Here is a 21407-nt window from a genome sequence, read left to right as displayed (position 1 = left end):
GAGGTTGTATATTGGCCATTAGTTTCAATCACTGGAAGGGTTGCAAATACTAATTTCATTAGTGTTTCACTGGCATCAAGATTAATGCAATGAGCCAAATTATAACCATCTTATTAAAATATGGGAAATTTCAGTGTATTTAAGTAGAAAAGAACAAAAAGGGAATTAACATTTATTGAACGCCTATCACCTTCAAAACACTGTCTTGGGTGCGTTAATATTCATTAGCTCATTTTGGTTTTCTACATGTGAGTGCTTTATAATCCCTTTTCAACAAGTGTGGAAGCTCAGGCTGAGAGAGTCTGAGGAGCTTTGCTTAAGGTCCCAAAGCTGGCAGGGAACTGCGCCTCTTCATAACCAGATCTGATTCCAAAGTCCATGCTGTTTCTACTAAGATATGATATTTGAGGGGAGCTAAATAGCCGAAGAATTGATGCTTTTGAACTGTGGTGCTGGAGAAGACTCTTGAGAGTCCCTTGGACTGCAAGGAAATCCAACCAGTCCATTCTAAAAGAGATCAATCCTGGGTATTCATTGGAAGGGCTTATGCTAAAGCTGAAACTCCAATACTTTGGCCACCTCATGCGACGAGTTGACTCACTGGAAAAGAGTCTGATGCTAGGAGGGATTGGGGGTAGGAGGAGACGGGGATGGCAGAGAATGAGATGGCTGGATACCATCACCGACTCGATGACATGAGTTTGAGTGAACTCCGGGAGTTGGTGATGGACAGGGAGGCCTGGCGTGCTGTGGTTCATGGGGTCGCAAAGAGTCGGACACGACTAAGCAACTGAACTGAACTGAACTGAAATAGCACTGGGGAACCTAGTTTTGATCAATTGCATCAGCATTTAATAAGGGACCACTGGATCCTAGAGAAGCCATGAAGTATAGTGGATACAAACTTGGATTTCAGCCAGGTTACTTAACTTCTATGAGCACCATTTCTTTATCTAGCATGTTGTACTGTGCTCAATCACTCAGTGGTGTCTGACTCTTTGTGACCCTATGTACTGTAGCCCACCAGGCTCCTCTGTCCACGGGATTCTCCAGGCAAGAATACTCGAGTGAGTTGCCCTTTTCCAGAGGATCTTCCCTACCCAGGGATCAAACCTGTGTCTCCTGCATCACAGGCAAATTCTTTACCCACTGAGGTAAATCAAATTTTAAGATCCATTTTAGATGGATCTAAAATGCTGAGAATCGTCTGTCCTCTGTTGTTTTTGTCTATTGTTATTATTGTGTTATCCTTGGAAGAAGGCCCATAGAACAGGGCAGTAGGATCCCCATGGACAGTAAATCTCCCACCGTGTGGACTGTCTGGAAGGGCTTGCCTTTGGGAGCTGCTGGAATATCAGGTCTAATTCTGTCAGGGATGCAGTGGCAGAGAGCAGGGTGGAGGAGAGTTTGACAGATCCTCCAGTCTCCAGTGCAGAGAAGTGTCATCAGAGTAATCAGTGTCTCCCAGGGACATCAGCCAAAGTTTGACGCATTCAGGAGAAAGAATCAGTGTAACAACACATAATGGTTAGAGCACTGATATTTAGACCCCATATGGTAGATTTAGGGCTTCCCTGGTAGCTCAAATGGTAAAGAATCCACCTGCAGTGCAGGAAACCCTGGTTCAATTCCTGCATCAGGAAGTTCCCCTGGAGAAGAGATAGGCTACCCACTCCAGTATTCTCGGGCTTCCCTGTTGGCCAGATGCCTGCAATGTGGGAGACCAGGGTTCAATCCCTGGGTTGGGAAAGATCCACTGGAGGAGGACATAGCAACTCACTCCAGTATTCTAGCCTGGAGAATCCCCCTGGACAGAGGAGCCTGGCAGGCTACAGTCCATGGGATTACAAAGAGTCGTACACGACTGAGTGACTAAGCACACACATGGTAGATTTAATTCTGGGCTCCCAAAATTGTGAAATTATAAAATTGCCTGTTTTACTTTACCAAACAGAACTCTAGCAAGAACATGGAGAAAACCCTTCTTCTGTAGTTACACTCTCATTCATGTTTGCCATTGCATGTGTGTGTGTGTGTGTGTGTGCGCGTGTGTGTGCACGCATGCACGCACGCATGCACGCACTCGGTCTGTCCAACTGTGAGACCCCATGGACTAGCCTGCCAGGCTCTTCTGTCTGTGGACTTTTCAAGGCAAGAATACTGGAGTGGGTTGCCGTTTCCTTCTCCAGGGGATCTTTCCAACCCAGGGATCAAACCCACCTCTTTTGTGTCTCTTGCATTAGCAGACAGGTTCTTTACCACACTGCCACCTCGGAAGCCTCTGCCATTGCTCAGGTGGTGTTTATTTTGGTAACAGGAATACCTGACCTTCCAGAGGCAATTTTATCTCCACAGTTCCAAAGATTCCCTCTCTGCAATAAATAGCTCAGGTTTCTAGTGATTCCCGAGGACATGGATCTCACATTACTTACCATATTATAGTAAAAAATATCTTTGCTCTTCCTTCCTACTATATACAAGACTGGAGAATAAAAGAGATGATAACATGTTGCTTTATGTACTTGGACATTACCAGTAGTATATATTTTTGTCATTATAATTTTTAACTATGGTGAAACAGGTATGAGATTTTCCAGAAGTAGAGCCTGTGACATAGTATTCAAAAGGAATAATTCTGATTCTGGAAAACTCTTCCTAAAGGACAGCACCCTTTATCTCCTTTCTGTTCTTTCTGTTTGGTGCTGGGATGGGGAAAGGAAGAGGCAGATTCAGGAGCATCAGATGAGAACGTCAAAGGCAGTAACTGGAGCTGTTCTACAAAGGTCAAAGGAGTTTGTTTCCTATTCCATTCATAAATCCATGAGAACAGATATCCCATTGTGTTTAAATACAAAATCCACACTCCTATTTCTTTTTTCTATAAAAAAACAAAACAAAACATGAGTTCTCACCTGTTGTCCAAATGTTCATCTGATTACCATTATCTACTAATCCATATAGAAATGACAGGGTTACAGAGTGCCTTTTGTTCCTGTTTTATAAGAGTTATTAGTACATTTGGTTGAGAGGCACAAAGGCCAAGTATTCTCACCTTGTGATAAACAGTGCCTCCTGACATAGGAAAGAGCTAGCACTTACATAGTTCTGAGCACATACCAGCTACTATACTAGATACTTATTTTCTCCATTTCATGGAGGGAAACTGAGGCATGGAGAAACTGAGTAACTTGGCCAAGCTCAGATGGCTAAGAAGAGAGAAAATTAGGTTTTGAACCCAGACAGCCTAGATCATGTGCTCTTTCTTTTAATTAAATTTATTTTTTTATTGGAGTATAGGTGATTTACAATGTTGTGTTAGTTTCAGGTGTTTAGCAAAATGATTTATTTTTCTCTGAATCATACTTTCCCCTTACTTTATTACAAAATATCGAGTAGAGCTTCCTGTGCTATCCAGGAAATTGTCAGTTATCTGCATTATATGTAGTAGTGTGAATATGTGAACTCCTATGTATCCCTCCCCTCTCTGTTTCCACTTTGGCAGCCATAAGCTTGTTTTCTATGACTGTGGGTTTGTTTCAGTTTTGTATATAAGTTCATTTGTATACATTTTTAGATTCCACATGTAAGTGATATCATGTTTGTCTTTCTCTGGCCTACTTCACTCATTCTGATCTCCACTAGATCTGTCTTGTGTTGTTGCAAATGGCATTATTTCATTCTATTTTATGGCTGAGCAATATTCCATTATATATACATAGGTATATATTTTTCTCAGAAGATGAGAGGTTAAATTCTCAAAATAAACATACCCATCACAGGTAGACATATGCACAGAACTCAGACACAACTGACAGAATGACTGCCTCTCATACACAGTAAAAAGCCAGCATATGAGTACTTGCTTTGTGCATACGCTGGAGAAGGTGCATATACAAATTTTATGCGGTGGAGTTCACACACATGTGCTCACACACATACAGTATTATTTCTTCATGCAGTAAATGAGAAAGGAAATGCTCAGGCAGATTAAGCTGTTCAACACTGTCCAGCTAACAAGTGATGAATTCAAGATGCAAACAGGTTCTCTGCCATGGAATACCATCGTGTTCCCACTGAGCCGTGATGCCTGCTCCCTGCAGTCATTCACGCCCTCAACACTTAATATTCATTTAGTGAGCACCTGCTGTTTCTAATGCCTCAGTATGCAGTATAGGACAAACACAAGATTGAAATTCACAGGAGCTAGATTTGAACTTCTGCTCCATCATTAAATCCAATTATTAAATTTCTCTTGAGTTACAGTTTCATCATCTATAAAATAGGGGTGAACAATAATATATATCTCATAGAAATGTCATCAAGAGCAAATGAATTTATATATATAAATATTTGGTATATAACAAAGCACTTTGTAAATCTTACTTTTATTATAATGATTACAGGAATGGGCATGTATGTAGCCTCCCAACCTCACATAGTGGGAGAGGGCATCTGATAAGGGGAGAGATGTTTCTGAGGCCTGTTGCAGAACTCCAAAATACTGCTTTAGTGAGGACCTGGGTAACATTTGGAATTGCAGGAGCAAGAATTGGAGGCATATTAGATATTGGTTCATCCATGTGGAGCTTTAAAGAACAAAATAGATTTCATGGGTAGCAAGTTAGGGCTCCCATAAAACTTTATCATCTGTAAAATATACTCTTGTGTATTGAGCACAGCAGGGGCAAAAGTAACTTTGGAGGGGCCAGAGATGAAGTTGGGGAGGGAATTGGGACCAGACTTTAATTCAAATGCCATGATAAAGAGTTTTAATCTAGTGTTGTTGGCAAGAATGGGTATTCAAGGAGGTAACAAAAATCTCAATTTCCCACCACATCAAGTTATCTCCGGTTGCCATCTTTCCCTGCTTCTTTCTTCCTCTGCCCCTCTTTCTTTTTCTCCTTCTTTCTTGCTTCCATTCAACTACACACACAATGCCCACAACAATGTAGAAGGTGGAGTAACGCAGCAGACCGGTGGGTAGGACACCACCTAGGATGCAGCTGTGACAGCTGCATTGAAAATAGCACTGGCTCTGGATACTCTGCTTCCCTGGAGGGTGGAGTCCAGATTTATGAGCTGAGTTCAGTGCCATGCAGTTGAAATCAGGAATGTTAAAGCTGAAAGAGATCTTGGAGACAGATCTAGTCTTCCTAACTTGCCAAGACATCAAATTACCTGAACACTTTTAAAAAGAAATATTCCTGGGTCCAATCCTAGATTACTTGACTCAGAGTATCCAGAAAGAGGCCTGAGAATCTGTAGTTTTAGAATTCTTTCCAAAGTGATATGCAGAGCAGTTATTGAGAATGATTGGTAGTCGATCTCTTAATTTTATTTATTAAACTTTTAATTTTGTATTGGAATATAGCTGATTAAGATCAGCCTAGACAGGAGGGAAGTTTGGGAGAAAATGGATACATGTATATGTAGGGCTGAGTCCCTTCGCTGTCTCCTTGAATCTCTCTATTTTATTTGTAAAATTCCGGAAAAGTCTAGAGGTGTGCCATTGTCAAAACTAGTCAGTAGCAGAGTTAGAACTCAAAATTGAGGTTCGCAATTCCCAATCCAGTACTGGAGCCCAAGGTCAGTTGTTACCTTTTTGCTGGAGAAAAATATGTTTCTTTTTTGTCATCTACTCTTTCAGTATGAATTTGGAACCTGTTTGTCTCATAAAACTAGTCTGTATTGTGTTTAACTTTAACCTCAAGGTGGTTTGCAACATCTTTCCCGAGTATTATTAAACATTTACCAAACATTTAAGGCATTACTTGTGGTCAGGGTGATTAGCAAAGTTAACAAAAGTGGAGGACCCATATTTTAATTCCTTTCAAGTTTTGTCATACTTGTATATTTAGAGATACGTAAACACATCCCTTTCTGTCAGCAAAATGTCATGCTCTACGCAAAGATTTTGAACACGATGCTCAAGGCAGCTAGATGATATCTCAAAGTGAGTTCTAATAGGGCACATTAAAGAATGTGTTTTTGTTTCAACCTTCATGAAGTTAAAGCTAATCCAGTGGTTCAATCCTCCTTTTAAGTCTTTAGTCGGAAGACCGGAAAATTTTGCTTTGAGTAATAATTCAGTCACTTGAGACTCTGGATGAACCATTGCCCTCCTTCCTGAGTCTTGGTTTCTTTTTGTAAATGAGGATAAGCCTCCTCGCTCCTCCCCACCGCTGCCATTGCCCAGGGTCACCCTGTGAATTTCACTGAACCATGACAATGGAAGGGCTTTAGAAACAATGTGGGGCTAGGAGGGAGAGGCACGAGAAGGAGGGGCCTTTGGGAGAAATTCTTCTGTTTCCCCAGGAAGGGTCATCATAGTCCAGCTCATCAAGAGGCACAGATGGAGCTTAGGGACAAGGCAAATGGCTGAAGCACCCATGGCATCCGGAGAGATTATTTCCATGTGGCCTGAAGGGCCAAGTGCGTTAGTGGGATTAGTGGCAAACATAGTATTCAAACTCATAATTACATTGCAAGTTTAAAGGACAGCTGTGTTCAAGGAAGCCAAGAACAGAATAAGCATACATGTGGTTTGGATTTTTTCCTTTGTGTCAAATTTAATTTCTAGGTCTAAATTTTATAGGAAAAGAAAAAGAAGGGTAAAATCACATTTTAAGTTTTTTTTTTTAGGTTTTAAAGTTAGAGGGAAAAAAAAAATACAACTGAATGAATGCTTTCAAAAACTCTGATTTTGATTTCAAGAAGTATCTGTATTTCTTGGCCCCACCTTTTTTTTTTTTAATCTGGTCAAAAGTAAAATTTAAAGATCAGCAAAATATATGAATATGTTTGGATTTTTTTTCTTCTAATATAAGTTTAAACATCTGATATCTATTTTTTTTTATAGCTTAATGTATGAAACATTATAGAATTGATTTTATGAGATATCTGTTCTGTAAAGGCAAGCACATTTTAAATTAGATTATCTACCAGTGGTACTGACTTTGAACAGGACAGGCTGGAGATTCCCTGGTGACTCATACAGTAAAGAATCTGCCTGCAATGCAGGAGACCTAGGTTCAGTCCCTAGGTCAGGAAGATCCCCTGGAGAAGGGAATGGCTACCTACTCCAACATGCTTTCCTGGAAAATTCCATGGATAGAGGAGCCTGGTGGGCTACATCGTCCATGGAGTCACAAAGGGTCAGACTCGACTGAGTGTTTAACACTTTCACTTTCAGGCTGGAGATTAAGGTTTATTGACATATTTACACTATGGTGATACAATGTACTACTAAAATTTTACATGCCGGGAATCAAAACAAGTACAGTTCCTATTAGGAAATAATGTATCTGAGGATTCTGGCATGACCATCTATAGCCAGTTAGAGAAATCTTTGCTGGATTGAAAGGCTGTGCCATTGCAAATGGCCTTGTTTACACTGTACTTAGAGCTTCATGTACCATTTTGGACTCCTCATTAAAAAAGCATAAGTCATTTTTTAAAAGGAGTATAAATGGGAAATAATCCAAAATGGGAGACAAGATTATACAAAATAAATTCTACAAAAATGAAAAAAAGACAACATGCAAAATTGAATAGAATCCATCCAGAAAAGAGGCCAGTTGGCACAATCAGATGATTATATATAAATATTTGAGATCTATCACTGCATGAAAATGAAAGGAATTTTTATAGCTAAAGAAGTAAAATCCAACTTTTAAAAAAAGTTAAAAAACATAATAAAGGACCTCAAAAAAACAAAGGAGGTCAGCAGTGACAGTCATGCATTTTTCTTAACTATGGACTTGGCACATCAATAGGATTTATGAACAGTATCACCAGGAATTTGGTTGTCCTGAAGGGAAAAAAGTCTTTATTTTAATTTAGGAGTAGAAATTCAGTGCAACCACTATAGTACTTGTGTCTTCTCAGTGCACTCCATTTCTTCCCAGTGACGTGAAAAGAAGTAAGAGTGTTAGTCGCTCAGTTGTGTCCAACTCTTTGGAATCTCATTGTCTGTGACCTGCCAGGCTTCTCTGTCCATGGAATTCTCTAGGCAAAAATACTTCCCTTCTCCAGGGGATCTTCCCAACCCAGGGATCAAACCTATGTCTCCTGCATTGTAGTCAGATTCTTTACAATCTGAGCCACCAGGAAAGCCCCCAGTGGTGCCTAGCAATACTAGGTGTTTGATGAATATTTGCAGAAACAATAGAATTGTTTCTGTACCTACTTCGTCACCTTCACTATCTTAAGTACAGTGTAAACAAGGCCGTTTGTAATGGCACAGCCTTTCAATCCAGCAAAGATTTCTCTAACTGGCTATAGATGGTCATGCCAGAATCCTCAGATACATTATTTCCTAATAGGAACTGTACTTGTTTTGATTCCCGGCATGTAAAATTTTAGTACTACATTGTATCACCATAGTGTAAATATGTCAATAAACCTTAATCTCCAGCCTGAAAGTGAAAGTGTTAGATACTCAGTCGAGTCTGACCCTTTGTGACTCCATGGATGACATAGTCCACCAGGCTCCTCTATCCATGGAATTTTCCAGGAAAGCATGTTGGAGTAGGTAGCCATTCCCTTTTCCAGGGGATCTTCCTGACCTAGGGACTGAACCTAGGTCTCCTGCATTGCAGGCAGATTCTTTACTGTATGAGTCACCAGGGAATCTCCAGCCTGTCCTGTACAAAATCAGTACCAGTGGCAGATAATCTAATTTAAGATGTGCTTTCCTTTACAGAACAGATATAAAATAAATTCTGTAATTTTTATACATTAAGCTATAAAAAAGAATAGATGTTTAAACTTATGTTAAAAGAAAAAAAAATCCAAACATATTCATACACTTTGCTGATCTTTAAATTTAAATTTTGACCAGATTTGATCATTTGAGTTTGATCTTTAGGGTGACAATGAAATATTTTTCATAGCAAAAATACCTTGATATTCAGTGAAGGGAAACCCAAACTAGACAACACTCCATTTTGTTAGAAGCCATACCGCCCAGAAAATGTCCCAGGTAACTTTCTCTCCTCCTCCTAGAGAAGACTATCTGGCTCTAGAAGGGCATTTAGTCTATGAGTTTAGAACAGGAAGGATGGCCCTAGGCATCTGCATCAGCCTATATCATTCCCAGTACAAAAAACCAACTCAGCTCTGATTCCACTGCAAATGAACTAGAGAACAGTGATGAGTGGTTCTAGTCTACATCTGGGTAAGTTATGAAAGATTTCTAGAACTCTTTTTTAGACTCTGGTCCATACACTCCTAGAAATGTATACATTCAGAATGTCAGTTTGATCTGGAGTCCCGTTCAAAGCAAAACAAGCCTAGTTTGATGCCGTGTTTCTAAGACTTCATTGACTCCAGTGGAGCATGGATCCAAATCCCTGGAGAAGGCAACTCCTTGTTTCTGATCCACAGACAGACTCGTGTTCAACTGGTCCTCTCTAGCTTTCCTGATTTTCATCAATGCAAAACAGAACCAAACCTTCCCTCTTTATAGAACAGCAACCACTGTGTAATGGCTATGAATGCATTCTCCAACGCGTCTTCAGCACTAGATGAGAAGAAATGTCTTCATGAAAATAAGCACAGCCAAGGAACGTTAAAGAGAAAGTCTCAACCAAATATGAAGACACTAGAATTTAAAGAGGCAGAGTTTTACTTGGGCCTCAATGGGGTGCTGTTTTGTTTTTTTTTAAAGTTCATTTTTCACCAAGTAACTGTCTAGGGTGGTGAGTAGGAAAACAGGACGGCTCTCTTCCTTGCTGTCATTTGGGGACCAGGATCCTTTCATTTGTGTTCCTCCCGTCCTTGGTCGCTGCAGAACTGCTTCAGCATACAACTAGGAGAAGCAGAAAGAACAACCCATAGCCAGGCACTCAGGAGGAATTCTGAGCCAGTCCTGGAGCTGGCATGTGAGATTTCTGGTCATATCTATCCCTTCCTTGACCAAATCTAATTGCAGAAGAGGCCTAGAAATGAGGACTGGAATTTGGCAGATGGCGGGCATAATTTGCTATATTCACGGCTTTGATGGTTGAATTCTATGTTTTTCCAACATTGTGTTGTCTTTAGTCAGGATTACATATAAAACCATTTCAAGGAAATATAAAAATATGTATATCTTTACTTTTAAAAATCATAGTTGGAGTGGATCAGTCCCACAGCTGTTTGGCAGTCCATCCCAATGTCTTAAAACATTTGAACGATCATTTGCGAGCTCGTATAATTCACCTCATATAAGAAATCACAAAGGAAAGCAAATATCAGTAGGTTCATAGCACAATGAATCATAGGCTGCTTAGTGTGGACATTTACATCTATGTCTTTATTCTCTGTGATATATTTTAAAGAATTGTGAAAGCACTGATCATGTAGAACTGTCAGAACATTCTTAAAATTGCTCTACCATGGTGAAATTGAAGAAATGGTATCTAATTCGGGTCACACGGCTCTCTGAAGCCCTTCCCTGTTCTCTCCCACTTTCATTAAAGTGGAAAAACCCATCTGTTTGGATCATTGAGGTTGGAAACTGAATGATATCACTTCTCCAAAATAGATTTAATAGTATGGCTTGGTTAATTGTTTCCTGACCTGTTTGAGGGAGAGTCCAGACTCAAAGAAAAATATCGTGTATAAATTTTCGTATTCAATAGTGGCAAAGAGTCAGATTTGCATTATATTATGAAAGGCAATTTTGGTAAAAACTATTACAGTTTTTGTTTTCAGTTATTATAGACTTATCTAGACATTTAATCTACTTAATATATGATATTTAATGACACTTTCACAAAAGACTTATTAATATTTGATCATTATTATTCATCCAATTAAGCCATTTGAAAATTAATTCTTAATAAGTCTAAATATGTGAATAGCTAGAAATGAGATTGAGAACCACATTTTAAAGTCCACTTCACAAAGAGAAAATAATGATCTCTGTAGAGACATATGGTTTAAAATAGATCCTTCTCAGACCTTTAAAGTGATTCTAGCATCCTACCTGGTGGGATCACTCATCTGGAAGAAGGAGCATAAGCATATAGCAAGCAAAGTTAAGAAAAGTATGGGTACGCTTTGGAAACTTTTTGGCTATCAAAAAAATAAAGAAAAAAAAGAATTAGGAAAAAGACTAGCCTTAATAATAATATATCTTTAAGGAAAAAAATATGCTGCCACATTTCCATTATCAGTCATTCCATTGTTTCCCTGTCCTTTCCATTCTATCATGGCCTCAAATGCACAGGGAAACTAATGAAGATCAAGCTTAGAGCCTTTCATTGTCTGGGCCCCATTCTAAATTCTAGAAGAGAGGCTTAATAACCACTGCTCATAGTTATAGATTTTGTAAAATTTGCAAAAGTAAGAACTTGGGGGGCATTATTTTTCTCAAAACAGACTCTCAAAGTGCCATGAAACCAGGTTCCTACCCCTGATTCCATGGCTGACTGGAGGGCAGACAGGAAGATGTTCAAGACAGATTCTGTTAAATGGTGGCAAATCCTTTTTTTTTAATGGCCCCTTTATTTTTTCGTAGCTTTATTGAGATGTCATTGACATATGACATTATATAAGTTTAAGGTGTACAAGCAGTGATTTTGTATTGTATATATTGCAAAATGATTACCACAATAAGGTTTTAACACATCCATCACCTCAAATAGTGACAGCTGTGTGTGTGGTGAAACCTTTAAAAATATACTCTCTTAGCAATTTTCAAATTCTATACTGTATTAACTACAGTCAGTATTGTACATTATACCCCTGAACTTATTCATCTTACTACTGGAAGTTCCTACCCTTTAACCACCATTACCCATTTCTCTTACCCCCTTTTCCCAGCCCCCAACAACCACTCATCTGTTTTCTGTTGTATTGTGGGTTTCTTTTAGATTATGCATGTAAATCAGATCATACAGTATTTGTTTTTCTCTTTATGACTTATTAACTTAGTGTGATTGCCCTCAAGGTTCATCCATGTTATTACAAGCAGCAGAATTTGTTTCTCTTTTTTATAGCTGAATAATATTCATTTCATATATGTGTGTGTTTCTTTATCTATTCATTAGTCACTGAACTCTTAGGCTGTTTCCATATCTTGACTATTGTAAATAATGCTGCAATGAACATACCTCTTCAAGATAGTGATTTTATTTCCTTTGGATATAAAGGAAACACTCACTCAGAATTGGAATTGCTGATTCATATGGTAGTTCTATTCTTAATTTCTTGAGGAACCTCCATACTGCTTTCCATAGTGACCATACCAACGAATATTTCCTTCAACAATATACAAGAGTTTCTCTTACTAGGAGGCTAGGAAAGGCTAGATTAGAGTGGCAATTTTCAATAGAGTAGTCTGGGAATATCTCATCATGAAGGTGGCATTGGACTGATACCTGCATCAAGAATATTCTGGCTAATGCCAAGGCTCTGGGGAGGGAGTGCTCACATGTGTTCAAGGAACAACCAGGGATAGAAGAGGCTGAGAAAATCCTACTAAGTGAAACAAATCACAAAGAGAAAGACAAATACCATATGGTATCACTTATATGTGGATTCTAAAGTATGACACAAATTTAGATGAGCCTATGAAACAGGGACTTCCCAGGTGGTGCTGGTAATAAAGAACCTGCCTGCCAATGCAGGAGACGTGAGATGCAGGTTTGATCTCTGGGTCAGGTAGAGATCCCCTGGAGGAGAGCATGGCAACCCACTCCAGTATTCTTGCCTGGAGAATCCCACGGATAGAGGAACCTAGCGGGCTACAGTCCATAGGGTCACAAAGAGTCGGACACGACTGAAGTGACCTAGCATGCACACACACCTCTGTGAAACAGTTATGGACACGGAGAGTAGACTGGTGGTTGCTGTGGAGAGGGGGGGTTTGAGGGAGGGATGGAGTGGGAGGTTGCTGTTAATAAAATAAACCTTTATATATAGAATGGAAAAGCAACAGCTCTTACTGTATAGCACAGAGTACTATATGTGGTATGCCATGATAAGCTATAATTAAAAATGTATATATTAAATGTATATAAATGTATAATAATGTATATATTAAAAATGTATATATTTATATGTATAACTGCATCACTTTGCTGTACAGCAGAAAGTAACACAGCGTCATAAATCAACTATACTTCAATAATTAAAAAAAAAAGTCATCTATAAACCTCAAATAAAATAATTCTGAGTTTGAGCTTTTTAAATTTTAGATTGAATCTTTTAGAAAAATCGGCCTTTCGCCATCCCGTTTGGCAAAAACTTACAAAGCAAGTCCAGCTTGTCCCTTTTGGCCTCCAACCCAAACATTAAACTCACGCCATCATTTTCAACTCGACTCTCTTTATTGGCCTCTGTGACTCAGGAGTGTCACGGGCATGTCAGAAACAAATGCTGTGTTCACTGAGATCATTTGATATTTTTACCCATAAAGAAGCGTACAGCTTTCCCCTTTGTGTCAGGCTTTTGTTTATAAAAAATGATCTGTGAAAACAAAGGGTAAAATTACACATCCTTCATGCAAATATACATATTATGCAAGGTAACATGCACAGCGTCACTTACTTTCTAATTTAATAACGTCCTGAATACTATGCACTCTCATGATGTCCTATGCAAATTTGAAATGGAGTTGTTTTTTTTAATTTACTCAGTTTAATTGGAGGCTAATTACTTTATAATATTGTACTGGTTTTGCCATACATTGACATGAATCCTCCCCGGGTGTACATGTGTTCCTCATCTTGAACCCCCCTCCCACCTCCCTCCCCATACCATCCCTCTGAGTCATCCCAGTGCACCAGCCCCCAAATCGCCATTCATGCACCTCTCTGTAAAATGCTGTTTTCTACAATCTCATCTTATAGATAACCCTAGCAAAGTAAATATTAAGGTAGAGAATTGGAAGAAGCAGTATTTTCTTTACTCCGGAGAAGGTATTCAATCTGCAAGAAATTCCTGAATGGAAAATATCACTGGTGTTGATTAGAAACAGGTTTCATAGCCTTGTAGTATTGATAACTGTGGGTAAAACACTTATTATAGAGAGAAAAAAATATTTTAAAATAATTATCCAACTCTGCTTACATTTCATTAAGCTTGGGGGCAAATCAGCCCCCTCATCCTGAGTGCTAAAGCACCAAAATGGATTCCATCGTAGAGCCAACGGCATGGGCAAAAGAGTCAGGTATAGGAAAATAAACAGCGGTGTAATTGTGTAGCGAGTATAGGTAACAAGCTACACCCAGTGGCCTGGTATCTGAAGGACTGTTCCTGCTTATTCTTTTTGCCTGGAGCCCCACCCAGGATATTGGGATTTCCACGCTTTCCATGTTCCTAGCAGGAAATTGTTCTTTTTCTTCAGTGAGGAATATCTAGAGAAAAATCAACAGTCTCCACCCTCTCCCCGGATGTTATCACACTGGAATTACAGAGTGGGGTGGAGACACACAGCTAAGTTGTAAAAGCAGCTCCAGTTGTGAGAGCAGTCTGGCTCAAGCACCTGTCACTGCACTGATTGCCAAGGTCGATTCCAGTCCTCAGTTTCCTCTGTCACCCACCCCACCCTCCCCAGTAGGTTCTTCCCAAGGCAGCATGCTCAGAAACAATCTGGATGGAAAGCCCCACTCAAAGCAGAAGAGTAATAACAGTTAAAGTAACAATAGATCCTGTATATTGGGAAGGTGCTAGCTGCCAGGCAGTGTGCTAAATGCTTTCTAAACATTACATAGGGCCCTAAAGCTAGATACTGTAATTGCCCTTATCAGGAAATTGAGGCTTAGTACAGTAACTGCCTAAAGGCATACAACCAGCAAAGTGGTAGAAGCATGATTTGAAATTTAGACCATGTTTTCTAACCGAGATGGCATATTAAAAAGCAGAGACATTACTTTGTCAACAAAGGTCCGTCTAGTCAAGGCTATGGTTTTTCCAGTAGTCATGTATGGATGTGAGAGTTGGACTATAAAGAAAGCTGAGTGCAGAAAAATTGATGCTTTTGAACTGTGGTGTTGGAGGAGACTCTTGAGAGTCCCTTGGACTGCAGAGATCCAACCAGTCCATCTTAAAAGAAATCAGTCCTGGGTGTTCATTGGAAGGACTGATGTTGAAGTTGAAACTCCAATATTTTGGCCACCTGCTGTGAAGAGCTGACTTGTTTGAAAAGACCCTGATGCTGGGAAAGATTGAAGGCAGGAGGAGAAGGGGACGACAGAGGATGAGATGGTTAGATGGCATCACTGACTCAATGGACATGGGTTTGGGTGGACTCCGGGAGTTGGTGATGGACAGGGAGACCTGGTATGCTGCGGTTCATGGGGTCGCAAAGAGTCGGACACAATTTAGTGACTGAACTTTGCTTTGCTTTGCTTTCTAATTCCCAAGTGAATGTCCTGGAATATGTTTAGTTGTCTCCCCACCTCCCAATGGGAAGATCTCTGTTGTCAGTGCACCCTTGTTGTTAATGCAAAGCGACAGAAGCAGCTCTGAGATGTTCCTGGCATGAGTGGAAGCTTTCAGGGTTCCCTCCAGCATTCAGCAGCTACTGGCTTCTCTCCAGGGTCTTGCCTGTTGGAGCTCTTCAGAGATGCTTTGGTAATGGGACATCTTTACACTGGGGCTCCCTGAAGCAGCCCCACTGGACTCCTCATGCGTCTCGCTTCCATCCAGCTCTATGCTGGGGATCAGTGTCAGGTATAAGGTCCTGATGGCCATGTAACATGAGATGAGCTGTTCATCCATGAAAACATCAGAACCATGATTCAGGAGAGACTCCACATTATGGACAAGAAGAGATGCAAAATGCATAAACCAGAAAAGCAGGGTCTAAAAGCAGGCAAAAAAAAGAGAAATGGCCGTATGTGGACTGATGACTGCAAGGTCAGGAAACACAAAGTGAGGGAATAATGAAGGGGAGGCCAAATGGAAGGTGGATCAGGACACGTAGTCCAGTAATTGTGCTGATTCAGAACAATGTAGAGAGCTGGGGAGCAGTTTGGTTGGTTGGTCAACTTGTTTGTTTTCTCGTTGGGTTTTTTGGGTTGTTGTTGGCAGGTTCCACAGGAAGGGTGCTGAGTAGAGTGAATGGTCCTGAGTAGTGCCCAGTGCACACAGCCTTCAGCAGTTCTAATTGCAGCAGGCTGGCAGGGCCACAGCTCTTCACCACCCCTCTGCCTTCTGCAGACTCACCAACCCTCCCTGTTACAAATGAGCTCTCAGACTCTGGAAAGAAACCTACCACATGGGTTATAACAGACTCTTTTGCACCTTACCATTGTGTTCATAACTGGAAAAATAGGGATCTAGTGGATTCCAAAGTTGAGGGTCATAAAGACCAAGCCCCAGAATTATCCTTGGCATGCTTGATCCATAATTGATCAGAATGTTACTTTCAATGAGTTAACATTTGAAATTCTGTTGAGGTTAGGAAGCTAAGAGATTTTTTTTTTCTTCTATTTTTGTAACAAATAACAGGAGGCTTTGCAATAGAGACATAAACATAGGGCTATTCTCCCAGGACCTGAAATCAGATAGCTTGAGTTTAAAACCCACTTACAAACTGCATGGCCTTGAACATATCACTTAACATAGAGTCAGTTCTTTGTGACAGAGATTCCTCATTGGTCAAATGGAAAATATAGTGCCCACTTCAAAGAGTTATTGTGGGGATTTAATGAGATACCATATATATGTGAAAGTGAAAGTCACTCAGTCGTGTCCGACTCTTTGCGACCCCATGGACTATACAGTCTGTGAAATTCTCCAGGATAGAATACTGGAATGGGTAGCCTTTCCCTTCTCCAGGGGATCTTCCCAACCCAGGGATTGAACCCAGGTCTCCCGCATTGCAGGTGGATTCTTTACCAGCTGAGCCACCATATATATAACACAGCACAATTCTTGGAGAGTGTTCTAGATGTTTTATTATCATCATTGTGATTATTATTCTCACCATTGTCATTATACTCAGATATTCTCACTCTCCCTACCTCTGTACTTACTTTCCCAAACTTCTGCTAATCTTATCCTCAGTTCAGTTCAGTCACTCAGTCGTGTCCGACTCTTTGCGACCCCATGAACTGCAGCACGCCAGGCCTCCCTGTCCATCACCAACTCCTGGAGTTTACCCAAACTCATGTCCATTGAATTGGTGATGGCATCCAACCATCTCATCCTCTGTCATCCCCTTCTTCTGCCCTCAATCTTTCCCAGCATCAGGGTCTTTTCACATGAGTCAGCTCTTTGCATCAGGTGGCCAAAGTATTGGAGTTTCAGCTTCAACATCAATCCTTCCAGTGAATATTCAGGACTGATTTCCTTTAGGATGGACTGGTTGGATCTCCTTGTAGTCCAGTCTTATCCTTGGACTCCATCTAGTTGGCAGTGAGTTAAAGGAGGATTCATTATATTAAAGTGTTTGCCAAAGAATGTGTTTGGCAAATTCACAACTGACCTCTTTGGTACCAAAGGTTGGGGTTACCCCTCATCTCCTACTTGTTTTATTAATAATACCATGACATTGTTTATAAAGTTACATTTCAAAAATGAGTAGCTTATTTGAAATCATCCGTATTTTCAGCCTAAATAAAGTCTCAGTTAATTTGCTGTCCACTGAGTGAATTGCTGCCTTGATGTGTTTTCAGCCTAATCTCTTCCAGGAGAAGGTCTTCGGTTCTAATATTTACAATAGAGCTCTTTTTTTTTTTTTTTTTTAAGTAAGAGTGAATGCCTACTAACAGTGACCATTCTTAGGTCATTTTAAATCTGTAAATGGAGAAGGCAATGGCAGCCCACTCCAGTACGCTTGCCTGGAAAATCCCATGGACAGAGGAGCCTGGTGGGCTGCAGTCCGTGGGGTCGCAAAGAGTCAGACACGACTGAGCGACTTCACTTTCACTTTTCACTTTCACGCATTGGAGAAGGAAATGGCAACCCACTCCAGTGTTCTTGCCTGGAGAATCCCAGGGATGGGGGAGCCTGGTGGCTACTGTCTATGGGGTCGCACAGAGTTGGACACTACTGATGCGACTTAGCAGCAGCAATCTGTAAAGCTGACTGAACTGAACTGAAATGTGTTTTTATCGATATTTGATAATCACTTACTATGGACCTATGAAGTATTTTTTTTTTGAAAAATATTTAAGATGTTGTTTTCATGAATCTTTAGGAAATAAATAGTTTTGACTTTTAAGTTTATTTATAATAGATTTTCCTCAAGAAAATGATCTCCCTCTAGTGGACAAATTGTTATACTGCAACCTGCAAAGAAAACTATCAAAGCCCATGGACTATCCTGTATCAAGTGTTTTATGACCTATTAATAAATGTTTGTTGTTAATAGGTAATATAACTGAAAAAAAAGGTTAAAATGTTAAAGATGCTTAGCAGTATTTGTTACAAAACTGATAGTGGAGAAATTTTTTTAAATTAAGACTTTCTTGATTTAATTGGAAACATAATAATAAAACAATACAAATTACTGATTTGGGAGTTATATTGGTATTTCCTCAGGTGAACTTAGAAAAACTGAACCACAAACCATGCTTCTATAGCTCTTATACTTCTGTTTCTGCATGGTGTGAAAAGGGTACTTTTATTTTTTTGAAACAGTAAGCACATTTTGATATTGAAGGGAAATCAGTGTAAACATTTGTTTTATGTGTTCACATTGAAACCTCCTCATGCTGAAGAGCTGCCATGTCTATCTCCTTAGAGCAGAAATCACCCCTTATCCTCTCTCGAAGCAGAGGTCTTTCATGTCTTTCAACTGTATACGGAATGCCTTCAAAATCCCTCTTTAAATATCTTTCTTCCCTGAAGATTTCTTAGATATCCCTGCCTGGATTAATCTCATTGCCTTTATTTTTGTAACTCAGTGTGCCCATGGTAGGTATTTAATAAATGCTTGTTGAGTTAAGCATATCCAAGAAGCCCTTGCCAGAGATCCAGTATAAGTCTCTTTAATAATTAGAAATCCTTTCCCTCTGGCCTTCCTCAGGTTTGCTAAAATCCCAGATGCATGAAGTGTCTGTCCACTGTGCAACAGATGTCCCTTTTTAGGTGTTACCTAGGACTTCCCTAATAGCTCAGCTGGTGAAAAATCCGCCTGCAATAAAGGAGACCCGGGTTCAATTCCTGGGTTGGGAAGATCTCCTGGACAACAGATAGGCCACCCACTGCAGTATTCTGGCCTGGAGAATTCCATGGACTATTCCATGGGGTCATGAAGAGTTGAACCCAACTGAGCGACTTTCACTTTCTTTTCATTACTAACGCATTTGTGGTTTACACGATTATGCATTATAGCTGGGAGAACTTCAGGACTAGTAGATAATCCAGTTATCTCGGTAACTTTGGTCAACTAACCTTTCTAGGAGCTGGTATCCTCATCTGTAAAATGAATCTGTTCAAGTAGATAATCTCTCGGTGTCCTTTAAGGACCAAATAAATGTGTCTGTAAAGTGACAAAATTCTAAGAAAATTTTGAATTGAAAAACATGTTTGTGACTGGCTAAGCTAGATTTTGAGTTTTTCCTTTGTGTGTGTGTGTGTGTGCGCTTTCTACTAGACGGATTGATTGAGTCAGTGTTATCATTTGGACATAGAATCATAGGTGATTCATGAAACATCAAGCATCTGGATAATTCTTCCACTTTGGCCTTCGGTCTTTGGGTCACAGTACTATTATTAATCATGCCAGTAGAGAAAGAATATTTAAAAATTAGCTAGTTGATGATTTAGATAAAGATTCTAATGGGGAAAACATTGATAACAACTGAACTTGAATTCATTCATTCATTTACTCATTTAACAAGTTTTTAAACCACATACTTGCTGGGCTATCGTGAGCTAACATCCTCTTCTTATAGGAACACACAAGAGTTGACTTCATTTTAATACTGGTTGATGTTTGACTAGAAAAACTCTGGAGAAAGTTTACCTCAGTTGTAAAGTGTGTGATATCGAGAACGGCATCTGTAGTTCTTTTCTCCCCAAACTCTAAAACCTATATTGCCGAGCATCATGCCTTTCATTCATTTCATCACTGGTTCAAACCACTTTTCTGAAGGCCATGTGAGTGCTTAGAACACCTAGAATCTTCATTCTCAGCTCACAGTCTAGGAATGGAGATTACGTGGTAATTATTTCCAGCTCCTTACAAACGCCACCAGTAGGAATGAGTCTTGGGGGTGCAGAGGAAGGGCATCTCATGACGCTCTGGGGTATCGAGTCAGTATTTCAAGTGGAGGCTAAGTCATCAAGGATGAGAAGTGGTTCGGCAGGAGACTGCAGTGCTGAGTACTGAGGGGAAGGTTAGGGAGTGAGGGCCTGAGACGAGGTGGCGGTTCAGTGTGAAGGGAGCGTGGACTGCTCGATGGAAGAGTGTTGCACGTCAAGGTTGGGAAAAGGGTTCATTGTCCTTGAGGACAGATGCCTATGACTCTGTCAGTTTAGCCAAGGAATGTGACCTTTATTCTGAGGACAGCAGTGAGCTACTGAAAGATTTTTAGCTGATGAATTACATAGTCAGCTTTACATTTTAAGGAGAGTCATACAGGGTGAAAAATGGATTCGAGAGGCTAGTTTTAAAACTCTTATAATAATATAAGTGAGAGTTGATGGAATCTTGAACTTAATGTATTGGCAGTGGCAATGGAGGGAAGTGGCTACAACAGAAATTAGTGATCCGATAGATGTAGGTAGGAGTGGAGAAGCTACTCTAGAGAAGCTGAGCTTTGGGGAAGCAAGCATATTAGACATGTCATGAGCACTTGTTGAATTGAACCCAAATATTTAGTGAAATACTGTATAAAAGGACTTCTAAAGAGACCCAGTCTTTGCAGAATGGCTCCTTTTTAACTGAAATTGAGTTGAGAGAGATCTGTGTATCTTGTATCTGGTCAGTTAGCAGAAATACTCAAAAGCTTGGGAAGACAAGTGTATGAAGTCAGATTGTTTTATTTTTCTTTTGTGTATTCTGGTATTATAATTTTTTTTAACAAAAGGAATCATCTGCTGGTTTTCCTACTGTTACTTCCTAAAATGAAATCTCCCTTTCTTAAAACATCAATGTACAATTCACGGCAATGTCATCCTTTTCTTCCTTATTGACAGTTTCGATGTGGACAATGGCACATCTTCAGGACGGAGTCCCTTGGATCCCATGACCAGCCCGGGATCTGGGCTGATTCTCCAAGCAAATTTTGTCCACAGTCAGCGTCGGGAGTCCTTCCTGTACCGCTCCGACAGCGATTATGACCTCTCACCAAAGTCTATGTCCCGAAACTCCTCCATTGCCAGTGACATGTAAGTATGAGGCTGAGCAAAGTGACAAGAAAACTCTTAGAGGAAACCAAGTACATTTCTCTCTCGAGTTGATAAAACCAATAATGTTTGTTCAACTACATCATTCTCTAATTTAGAAAGGGTGATGG

The 21407-nt window shown here is 40.0% G+C and overlaps 1 protein-coding gene across 15 annotated transcripts in view; it reads left to right on the top strand.

Moving 5' to 3' along the window:
• PDE4D (phosphodiesterase 4D) overlaps window positions 1–21407 on the top strand; it is a 1698276-nt gene that overhangs the window by 1426707 nt on the left and 250162 nt on the right. For all 15 annotated transcript variants that reach the window (XM_088827708.1, XM_088827710.1, XM_088827709.1 and 12 more), the window contains one exon: window positions 21088–21279. In XM_088827708.1, coding sequence (XP_088683834.1) covers window positions 21088–21279 — 192 coding nt within the window. The remainder of the gene's footprint in view (window positions 1–21087; window positions 21280–21407) is intronic.

The sequence above is a fragment of the Moschus berezovskii genome, chromosome 18, assembly GCF_049115385.1.
Source record: "Moschus berezovskii isolate FMDL1 chromosome 18, NW_MosBer_1.0, whole genome shotgun sequence".
Lineage (NCBI taxonomy): Eukaryota > Metazoa > Chordata > Mammalia > Artiodactyla > Moschidae > Moschus > Moschus berezovskii.
This window is presented reverse-complemented; position numbering and strand designations above follow the sequence as displayed.